The sequence below is a fragment of the Camelus ferus genome, chromosome 17, assembly GCF_009834535.1.
Source record: "Camelus ferus isolate YT-003-E chromosome 17, BCGSAC_Cfer_1.0, whole genome shotgun sequence".
Lineage (NCBI taxonomy): Eukaryota > Metazoa > Chordata > Mammalia > Artiodactyla > Camelidae > Camelus > Camelus ferus.
The window spans coordinates 19,335,553-19,347,638 of NC_045712.1; the positions used below are offsets into that span (position 1 = coordinate 19,335,553).

General features: G+C 35.3%; 1 protein-coding gene across 33 annotated transcripts in view; it reads right to left on the minus strand.

Moving 5' to 3' along the window:
- Positions 1–12,086, minus strand: part of SLMAP (sarcolemma associated protein) — a 122,217-nt gene that overhangs the window by 64,165 nt on the left and 45,966 nt on the right. For 21 of the 33 annotated variants that reach the window (XM_032458223.1, XM_006184827.3, XM_032458217.1 and 18 more), the window contains exon 2: positions 6,012–6,159. In XM_032458223.1, the coding sequence (XP_032314114.1) occupies positions 6,012–6,159 (148 nt within the window). Of the gene's footprint in view, positions 1–6,005; positions 6,160–12,086 lie in introns of all 33 variants that reach the window. The other 12 variants (XM_014559392.2, XM_014559387.2, XM_032458210.1 and 9 more) reach the window with 1 other exon arrangement.

Consider the following 12,086-nt stretch of genomic DNA (forward strand, 5'->3'; position numbering starts at 1 on the left):
AGGAGAATGACATAAACAAAGCTGTAACAGAAGAGTGTTCTGGAGGCAGTGGGTTGACAGAATATGGAGGCCAGAAGTGGAACGCTACTGTAACATGTTGGCATCTGGAAAATCAAGTAGTAGCAGGGAAAGGAAGCAAGTGGTCTACAATGACACAACTGTTAGGGTAAGAAAGAGGACAGGATTCAGAAAAGATACCAATATTCTGAGCTAGAATTTTTAGAGAATGATGGATTAATTTAAAAAAATGGGAAGTCAGCAGAATGCTCTAGTTTGAAGGGGGAAATTAAGCTTTGTACAGAGAAAGGCAACAGTAGGACATTCAAGAGGAAACATCCAAGCAAGCAGCTGGAAACACAGGTGTAGAGCCAGCAAGTAAGGATTCAGAGCAGACAATGTGTGAAGGGAAACCCAGGACTTGAGGATAAGGAAAAACACATAAAACAGTTGCCAGAAACTTAATAGGCCAGAGTTCTTAAACCAAATTGTCCAAAAGAACAATCCAAGGTTTTTAAAAAATAGGTATGTCCAGGGCCCACACCTAAGAAGTCTCCTTCTTAGGGCTGAAGAGTGGGATCCACACATCTATAGTTTTACAAAGCTGCAGGTAATTCTGCTGCACATCCTGGGTTGAGAATCTATTTTTAAAAGGAACAAAAGAAAGAACACAGTCATCATCAGGAAGATTCTCTTAGTCAATCTGGCAAATTTGGCACAGTCTGTACTGAATCAGCTTTGTGATTTTCCCTAGTAGCTGGAAAGCGGAAGTATGTAAAGCTTACGGTGAAAGTTTCCAAGAGCTAGAAACAAGCAAAAGAGCATAGCCAAAAGTCAAGGAGTAGTCTAAGAGTTGGTGATAGTACCTTTGAAATGGCCAGTGATGGGTTCCAAAGGACAGATGGGTAAAGAAGACTGGGGCTGAAGGTAATCAGAAAGAGCAGCAAACATGATGTCAAAATAAGATGGTTCAACTGACTGGCAAGCGTTTCAGTAATAATTAAAGCACCTGACCCTGAGCTAAGCACTTTATAGTCACTCTTTCAATGTTCACATTGAACATCATGTCACAGTATGAACAATGAATATTGTACCACAAACCTTGAGGTAATTAGTGGTATCATAAGTCCCATTTTATACGATGAGGACATTAAAGCTGAGAAAGGTTAAGGGGAGGTAATTAAGTCACAGCAGAATAAAAAGCGAAGTCGATAACAAGGTTGCCGATTCCCAATCCTCACATAAGCCTCTAGATTAGAAGGAAGGTTGTCAAAATCTTAGTCGATAAGATGGTAGAAAGAATTTTTGTAGAATGGTGGATAAAGATTCATGAAAGATTTTAAAATTTATTCAACCGACATGTGCCAGGTTAAGAGTGGGAATTCTACAATGAAGACAGACATATTGCTGCTCTTGCACAGCTTACAGGCTAGTGAGGGAGGCAAACACATAAAGGGGATAAGTACAGTGTGTAACAGGGACATGGAAGGGAATCTTTTCCAGCCTAGAAAGGTTTTTAGGTGAAGAAAAAATTATGTGTGAGGCCTTAAAGGCCAGAAAAGGCAAGATCTATTGAGGGGAGTAAGAGTAATTCAGAGCAGTTGTAGCATAAGACAAAAAAAGAAGATACCACTGACCTTACTCATAACAGGCTCTATGTTCATAGGGACTTAACTGAGGAATATATATTGGTGAAGTGGACCTGGACTGATGAGCTAATTGGAGTTATATACGAAGTTTATAGAACTAAATGGTCCCAAGCTTTGCCTCAGAGGGTTAATACAATGTGTGACCCAGAAAACTCATGATGTTTGAGCAGTTTGTGAATTTGGGAACAGAGGAGTAGCCAGCAGTTAGCTTCCTCTCTTTCTCCCTCCAAACCTTCCTTTTTTTTTTAAAGAAATCTATTAGAATGTCACCCTATTTGTTTGCAATAACATTTTATATCTATACAGCAGGTTATTAGTACAGTGCTGACCAGTGAGTCTTTTCCCAGGAGCCATACTATGTGGAAAGCCAAACATCAAAATCAGCTTATTTTGGAGAGCTTGGAATAGAAGAGACACTAATATGAACTGATATGTTCAATGACATAAGGCTCATACACATTTTTAACAAAAATCCTGATTTTATGTGTGTATGTATATACATATATACATAAAACCATATATATGTATATACATACACACACACACACACATAAAAAACATTTTTATATGTTATATATTCTTTTTTGAAATTTCCTTTTACCCAGACATTATTTTATACAAATACATAAATGTCATATATTCTGGAGGGGTTTTATTGCAGTTTTGTTAGGTCTCTCCCTTTTTAATTTGGCTCCCACTTCTCTTCTACTCCTCCTCTCTAATCATTCAACAGCGTGACTCACATTAATGACTAGTATGCATGCATTCTTCTATGTTTTCCCCCATGTTCATATAATCATCTACAACACATACATATATGTACATTTATAGGGGTTGATGAGACTTTTTTAAAATAATCAAATTATTAAAAGTAATTCTTTCCTAGCTCAACAATGCATCTTATGGAAATCCCTGCAGTTCATATAATCCTAATGTATTCTTTTTAAGAGCTGCATGAAGGGCAATTTAAAAATCATTCTTCCATTGTTTTTTGTACTGTGCACACTGATACAAAAAAATCCTTTCACAGATCCCCACAAACTAGTTTTGATTATCTCAAGTGTCTAATTTTATATCCTTATCATAAATGCTTTCAAAAGCATCACAGAGCATTGTTTCATATGAATTCATGCTTTATATAAATGGTATTACACCACATACATCCTTCTGTGATTTGCTTGAGATGTTTGAGATTTATCCTTATTGACATATGCAAATTTAGTTCACACATTTTTACAGCTGTGTAGTATTTGTTAATTTTTATTCTGCCTTAATTATAATTTTTGTTTTACTTAGTCTTTCTTTTCATCCTATTTATTTAGAATATTTATTAAGAATAACTCCTGAACTTGATCAAATGCCTTTTCAACATCTACTGGTTATACAGTTACACATTTTTTAGCTTAAGTTTGTGGACGATGTTGACAGATTTCCTCCAAACTGAGTCACCTTTGCATTCCTGGGGTAAATCCTACTTTGCTATTTATTCTTGCTTCATTTCTGAATTTAATTTATTAATACCTTAGCCAGAAATTTTCATCTATTCTCACAAATGAAATCAGTTAGTTTTTTTCTTTGTGCTTTATCTGTATCAGAATTTGGCATTAATGACAGGCTGTGGGCTTCTTTGGAGGATTTTGAGAGTGCTCCACCTTTACCTTTATTAGATTAGTTAAACAACATTGGACTTATCTGTCTTTTAAGAATATGATCAAATTTAGCTGTGAATACCTGTTTTTGGTCAGTCTTTAATAACTTTTTAAACCTCTTTTAAGGAAATCAATTTGAAAGTTTCCTACTCTTGGGATAGTTTTCGCTAGAAAAACATTAATTTACTTCAGTTTTTTTTTTTTCTTTGCCATAGGCTGGCATGTAATAGTCTCTGAGAATTCTTTTAGTATATCCCAAATCTGTGTTTATGTCTCCTTTCTCATTGTCTTACATGTTTTTACTAGTATTTTTTAACTAATAAAGGAAGCAAGGCTTATGAATTACCTATTTTATTTTATTGTTTTGTTTTCTTTTTTTAAGAACCAGCATTTGGGCTTGTTTATCCCTTCTAGAGATTTTTGTTTATTTCATTAATTTCTGCTCTTTATTTCTTCTTCCTAACTTCTTTTTATTGTTGTTCTTTTTCTAATTTAAGTGCCAAGTTCTTTCGTTATTTGCCTTTTTCAAAACTGAAGGAATTTAAGATTATAAATTTTTATCTGAATAAAGGATTTACTTTATTTTGGTATGAAAGTTTCTTTTCCTTTCCACATAGTTTAAAATTCTCCTTTTGTTTTCTTCTTTGACCCAGGGGTTTTCTAGTAGTATATAATTTCAATAAGCTTTTTAGGACAAAGTTTTCTGTAGCATAGGCTTAAACAGGTAATACTCAATTCATGACACATCTGTATCCCAAGAGCCTATGCATAATATAAATCAACTTCTTGAAGCCAATAAATACCAAAGGGAAACAACATTTTAATGATGAAGAAATTTTTCTTTACTTAATTTCCTTAAAGTTAACATAAAAGATAGCTAAATTTTCAAAAATGCCTGCAATAATCTGTTGCCAGAATAATACTGTATTAATAGTAACCCTGAATCTCAGAGTTGTCCTCCTAGCTTTCTACAGCATTTTCTAAAGAATGTCCCCCACAGCTAGACAGAGAAGAAGAGTGGGAAGGAGTTTGGAAAGAGCTACCTGCATTCTAGGATGGTCACTGCCTTGGAAATCTGTTAGCATATTAAAAGCTCTGAGAAGTCCTGTCTACCTTTGGTTAACTAAGCATTTCCTAAATGTATTTGGTTACTTCATTCTTCTATCACTTAACCCTTATTAATTCTCTTTGGGAAATGCAAGTCAAGAAAATAGACATTCCTTGGAGAAAAAGACACTGTAATCAAATTCTGTCTTCTCTGTGGGTTACTCACAGCTAGGGATCAGTAAATGTTTGCTGAATTACTTGTTAGCAGAGGAGGTGTGATATGGCAACAGCAGGTGTTAGAGTGTCCACTGCAGTTGTTCTCAGTATGGTCATACATAAGTTGAGCTCTTTTAGTAAGGAGTACTCAATATTTTGCATCAAAATACAAACTTTCTTTTTTCCTAAGATACTGGACCCACACAAATTCAAATACCAAAACCTAACACCCTGAGGAGGCCAACAAAACCCAGTAAAAATAACATTGCAGTTGCAGTGTGCAAACATATATGCACATATATACACACACACACACCATGATCATCACCACCCCCTGTGCAAAATGTCAAAGACTAATGACTTAGAGTATCACCAGATCAGAGTATGCTCAGAGAAACAAAATGAGAAACTTGCCAACTGGTTCCATTGTCCACATTGAACTTAAGAGAGTGGGCTGCATACTTCTGGTTCCTATTTACTTAATTTTATGATTATGCCATGTAATTTCATCGTCATAAAGTAAACAGTGAACTAGGTAGAACCAGGAAGCCTCAGAATTATAAAAATAAGGATAATCTACATTTATTTAGCTAGAGAATATCTAGTTTCAAAGACTGAGACATGAAATTTTATATTGGTGTTAGGTACTATTAGCTGCCTAAGAAGTCTGATTTTGTTTGGGGCAACAATAATGCATAACCAAAAGAAATAAATCATAGCTGATTTATGCCAATCATGGATCTCCTGCTCCCCTTTGCCAGGTAACTTCCTTCCCAGGCTCCTTTGTAGCAACAATTAAAGCTATGTTTTGTGACCTACCCATGTAGCCAGTGAGACAAAAGAAGGAATCTGCTGGAAGGAGTCTATGAAAGATTGTTCTTTCAAACATAAAAAGAGACAAAATGCCACACAAGAAGGCATTTTGTCCTCATTTCATCTTTTTTAGCCAAGGACACCAGTATGAGGAAAATAATGTCTGGGGCAGCAGCCATCACCGTTTGCCCCTGAGGCAACCAGCAAAAGCTTAAGAAACCAACATGTAAAGGATAATAAAATGGGAGAACAGTAAGACCTTGGATTCCTGATACCATCACTGAGCCAAATGAACAAAGTCTGGACCCACCTGCCTCCTGCCTATAAGTTAACAATAAATACTCTTAGTTTAAGCTCCTGCTGGTTGGCTGTAGTATCACTGCAGCCAACTGCTTCCTAACTGACACAGTGGTGCCCTACATTTTCATACTGTGATAAAGAGTGTAAATTATTTTACACTTCAGAATTTAAAATTTCAGAAAAACAACAGGAAAAGTAAGAGACAACTTTTTGCTGTATAAAATGCTGTATGTAATTGTTTTTACAAGCATGAAATTTTTTTGTAACATCAAACAATAGAATAAAAAATTAGACAAACTTAAAAAGACAAATAATAGGAAAAATCGATCCATACCCGTACCTTTCCGTGTATTCTCCGTCACATCTACCCCAAACTGGATTATGTCACCAGAAAGAATTTCACATGGTGGACTTTCTTCAGAGCCTCGACTCAATCTCTGGCTATTTATAAAGGTACCATTACTACTTTTAGTGTCTTGGAGATAAAACTGCAAAAAAAAAAAAAAAAAAAAGCCAAAGATTAATAGCCATAATTCCAAATCTACTTTTTAAAAAAAGTACTTACAACTTAGCAAACCACTGCAGGTAGGTTTTTTTCCCCCATCAGTTCAAATCTTCAAATCGCTTATTTCAGCTAAGGTTCTCCTTCATTACATATGAAATTATAACCCTAAAACCAAGTGATTTAAAAATCCAGCTAGATAAAATGTTACAATCCCTTCAGGAAACAGTTTATAAGGTCCTCAAAATGTTAAATATAAAGTTAGCGTATGACCCTGCAATTCTACTCTGATGTGTACACTAAAGAGAACTGAAAACATGTGTCCTCACAAAAACTTGTACACAAATGTTCATAGCAACATTATTCATTATAGCTCAAATGTGAAAACAACCCAAATGCTCATCAACTGATGAATAAGGAAACAAATGTAGTATATCCATAAGATTTATACTATTTGGCAATAAAAAGAAATGAATACTGACTCATGCTACAACACGGATGAATTTTTAAAACATTATGTTAAGTATAAGAAGTCAGTCACAAAAGACATACATTATATAATTCCATTCATGTGAAATATCCAGAATAAGCAAATCCATAAAGACAAAAAGCACTTTGGTGGCTGCGAGGGGCTGAGGTGACAGGGCAGAGAGGGTGGGTGGGGTAGAGTGGAGAACAATTGCTGATAGGTATAAGGTTTCTTTTCAGGGTGATTAAAAGTTTCTAAAATTAGACAGTGGTGATGGTTGCATAAGTCTGTGAATATACTAAAAACCACTGAATTGTTCATTTCAAAAGAGCAAATTTTATGGTATATGAATTATATCTCAATAAAGTTGCTATTAAAAACAAAAAGCCAGCTATACAAAATTCTAATTTTATCTTTTCATGTCACTCTGACTTTGTAATTCTGTTCCTAGGATGTCTGGGTTAAATCAATGCTGTTTATTCCACAGGCAAGGACAGTTGGTTTCAGGTAACACCTATAATTAATAGCTACCAGTTACCTAACATACTTGGTATCAGGACAAGCATATCTTCAGTAAATTCTTTGTGATAAATGGACTGGAGACACTAGAAACTAAAATACTGGAATCAACTAAGAAAGTATCACATCCTGGCCTTCTAAACTTGCCTTTCATCAGTTACATAATCTTCCCTCTTTAAAAAGGGAAGGTACAGCAGGAGGCAAAGGAAATCTCCCTATGTATTACCTGCCTCTCCTAAAAGAAATTAGGAACATCTGGGATCACACACAGTAGACTTACTGGAAGAGAAAAACAAAACAAAACAAAACAAAAAAAAAGATTTACCTTTCTTTTTGCATTTTTCTATACTTTCTAGCCCTGCTTATTCTAACAACACATTTTCACTGAATTTCTTTCTAAGGAAGAAAGGAAAGAAGAAAATCTAATATTTATTAAAATACATGTTACGGCACCAGGTCTTCATTTAACCCTAACATTAAAACTAGATACAGGTATTATTTCCATTTATAAATGAGAAAAGTGGGGCATCGGCAAGTATCTTTCCAAAGGTCATAGAGATGTGGAATACAGAAGTTAGGACTTGTATAATAGAATTAAAAGAGACATCTTTTTTCACATTACCTCACACTGACCTTTACGTTATATTTATCCTTCACTCCTCCCACAAGCTCTCTTTCAAAATGAAACACAGCAAAAGAATAAGCAATTTGCAGAAAATATGAAAATGACATTTGTTTTCATTAATTCCTAGGTGACAATTTAAAGGTCACCAGGCTGTCTATAAATGACTTATTCTCCATCTATAATTCAAAAGAGACCAATTGGTACTTCGGCTAGCAGGTTGTATATTTAATTACAGACCATTAATAAAGAAAACTGTGTTGATATTTTACAAGTCCATCTGAAATTTTACAGGCCTTAACATTTTACACCAGGGAGATAAGCACAGGTGATATGGCCAAGTAGGAACACTTATTCTCAAAATTTTTCTACACTGGAACCTAATGTTACACTGTGTCAAGGAATTTATTTTTTATTTTTTAATAAATATATTCCATTGAAATGTGGCAACATATGAATTCTGGTTTGGTCATTTTCAGTTATATGTGCCTTGGCAAGCCAAATAAGGGAATTATATTAGATTTACAGTGGTTTTCAAACTTCAAATTCTGATCCATTAGTGCGTTACTAAGTCAATTTAGCAGGCTGTGACTAGAGTTTCTTTTTTTTAAACATTAAAGAGAACAGAAGAGAAATAAGAATGTATGAAATGAGATTCAGTACTGTTTAGCAGTTTTTGTTTCAAAAACAAAACCGTGTGTGTGTGTGTGTGTGTGTGTGTGTCTCAACACCTCATGTTTGTAGCTCTTACTCAAATTAAAAAAAATTGAGATCAATATTAACCCATCTTCTTCTTATTTGAACATGTCTGTATTACTATCCAAAGCACACCATAGTACTTTTGGTCTTCATTGAGCTTGAACATACCATTTACATTAGTTGCTCATTGTTCCTCTGCTCTCACCCTGCTAATGGCTTCCAAATACCTTGGAATAAAGTTCAAAGTTTTTACCATTACAGCCTATAAAGCCCCAGATGATCTGGCTCCTGGTTCCCACTCCAAACTCATTAACTCCCACTATTTCCCTCCTTCATCCCCCTCAGCCACACTACTCTCCACTCCACTCATGCCCCTAAGTCTATGCACTTGCATACAGCTAGACCACATTACTACTTCCCTGCAGAAATATTTTCATTGATTTAACCTGCCTTTGGTGTTTTGAAAGAGACATTAAAAATAATGTTTCCTCACTTCCTATGAAACAATCTGCCACTATTCAGTCTACATTGCGCAGAAGCTATTCTATTTACTATCAGGTTAGGTAGGTATAAAGTCACCTTGTTTCCAAGGAAGTGGAAAGTGACTGTGCTTGCAGTCCCTGGATGTGTTACCCATAGTATGTATGTTAGTTGGTTCTTTGTCACTTTCAACCCAGAAATAGCTTTCTCTCCTATGCTGATAAATCTTTTTCCAACCAGCCCTTTTTATTTTCCTTAAAAGAGATCATTTTTGACTACTTAAAAAAAAAAAAATCCTGTTGAAGCTTTAACTATCTTTATTTCCTAGTAGTCTAAGGAATCCCCAAGCATCTGCAGTGTTTGTAATAGCCACCGGGCATTGACTTTGGTGCTGAACAGGTGTGTAAAAAACCCTGCATTTATAAAACCCTCTGTAACTTGTGGCCAAAGTTCAACTTTCACTGTTTTCAGGTTTTATCTTCAATTAACTCCCTCTTTCCCCCTGAATGAATGTTAAGCTCCCCAAAATCAGGCACTGACGATGATCCTTAAACTGAAAGGTTGTCCTTGCCCCATCAGTCACTTCCTTGTTTCTTGCTGATTACAATTACCTTCAATGACACAGGCACAACACTTCATAGGTTGCATACTTTACTCTTTGGCCTTCAGAAAGTTTCTGCTGTTCATTCCATAAACAAGCACATTTTACATCACTTTCAACTTTGCTACAGTCTGTAAATGCTTTCATTTACACTATAATGATAAACTGCTTCTTTCGAGGTTTTCTAGGTTGACAGGTTTTGCAATATCCAATCACCAATAGATTAATAACATTTCAACTAAAGCTTTAGAACAAAGCACAAACATAGTAGACATGCCAGAGGTCAGAGGCCAGAAATTCTAAGTCTATACAGGGGAGTTTTTAAAATGTGAATGTAGAATGGATTCTGGATTCTAGAAGGCAGATACAATATCATAGATATTTAATATACTTAAATCATCACCTAAAGTCAAAAAGAATGGCTAAGACAGCAAAACCAAAAGCCCATGGACATTTGAAAAAAAAAAAAAGGGTGATAAAATATCCATATGAACCTCAAAATACCAGTGGGGAAAACCATCAACAGTCACAAGACCTGCATGAAGTCAGCATTTGTGCAGGAGAAAGCATATGGAATCAGTGGGGAATTTGAGGAACTTGTTGAGAACATCAGAATAGTCCCTAGGTATTAACTGGACAATATGATAGCCAGTTTGAAAAGAGAAATGGGAAAAGTTTAGCCCAATCTAATAACAAGTGAGTGTGAGGTAATTTCTGAAAAAGGCTGGAGCAGTCTGAGTCATATAAATTCTTAAAACTAACTTACCAACCAAAGCTGCCTTCCAGGATAGAGCTCCACACTGAGGGAAAGCTGCTGGGTGTGGAACCAAAACTGAGCAAGGCAGGTACAACAGAGACAAAGAAAGAAAAGACTCAGATAAAAGTAGAAAAAGGGAAAGGAAGTCATCATATTTGGAGGGCGGGGGGAGGTAATTAGGTTTATTTATTTATTTATTTTTAGAGGAGGTACTGGAGATTGAACCCAGGAACTCATGCATGTTAAGCATGTGCTCTAACACTTGAGCTAGATCCTCCCCACCTCCATCATATTTTTTTTAAAACATTTTACAAATACAACAGAAGAGGGAGCTCTGTGACATTAGAAAAGTTATCCTGAATCATAACCCCTTCTATAAATTCAGGAAAACAAATTTCACATAAAAATGAGCCACAGAAAAATAAGAAGGTCTCATCCCATACAGTTATTTTAAGAAAAAAGAAAATAAAGAGCAAAATAACATCCTTCCAGATAATGACAGACAGACCTGGGGAACAGATCGAAATCATACCATTTCAAAAGAATATAAAAGATATTAGGAAAATAATCCAAGACACAAAAGAGAAATATAAATCACAATTATAAAATTTTAGAAAAGGTGAAAAAACTCAGAGAGAAAATAGAAATAAAAGGGAAATCATTTAGAAATGAATACAAAATTAGAAGGACACAAGTAACTAAATACAACAAATAATGCCGTAAGGAAAATAAGAAATAAAAAGGAAGAAATTTCTTTTTAATCAAAAAGAAATGAAGAAAGTGAAATTAGCAAAATGGCGGAGTAGACAGCTCCAAATTCCCATCCCCATACAAACACTGAAAGAGAAGTAGAAATTGTCAGAACCAACTTTGTTAGAACTCCGGAAAACAAAGTTTTATAGCAACCACATGAACACTGAATCAAGAAAAAGGCAACTTAAAAATGGTAGGAAATCTTTGTTTCATCAGCCTGCATTCCGAGTGGGAGACCTTGCTACCCTGGTTCCAGCAAGAGCAGAACAGACCTAAACTGCAAATTATTGTGTCTATCTGTTCCAACCTGTCTATGGGCCCCCTGAACGGCTGACACAAGGCTCTCATCTCTGTTTAGCCTAACTCAGAGCTCATCCAAGCTGGAAAAGATTTATCCAAAGTAGCTCAACATAAGAAAGTTAAACAATGTAATATACCACATGATCATCTCAGTTAATGCAGAAAAGGTATCTGACAAAATACAACACCCTTTCATGATTAAAAAAAGAAAGAAAGAAAAAATACTCAGAAAGCTAGGATTAGAAGGGAAATTCCTCAACATGATAAAGGACATTTATGAAAAACCCACAACTAACATAATACTCAATGGCGAAAAACTGAAAGCTTTCTTCCTAAGATCAGGAACATGACAAGAGAGCCTGCTTTTCACCACTGCTACACAATACTGTACTGAAGTTCTAGCTGGGACACAAGAAAAAGAAATAAAAGGCAACAAATTGGGAAGGAAGAAGTAAACTATGTCTATTCACAAATGACAAGACTCTACATATAGAAAATCCCATAAAACCCACAAGAAAACTACTAGAGCTAATAAATGAATTCACCAAAGTTGCAGTTTACAAGATAAACACACAAAAATCAGTGGTGTAAAGTGTTCATCAACAGATGAATGGATAAATAAGTTGTGGTATACACACACACACACACACACACACACACACATATTACTCAGCCATAAAAAAAGAATGAAATAATGCCATTTGCAGCAATAT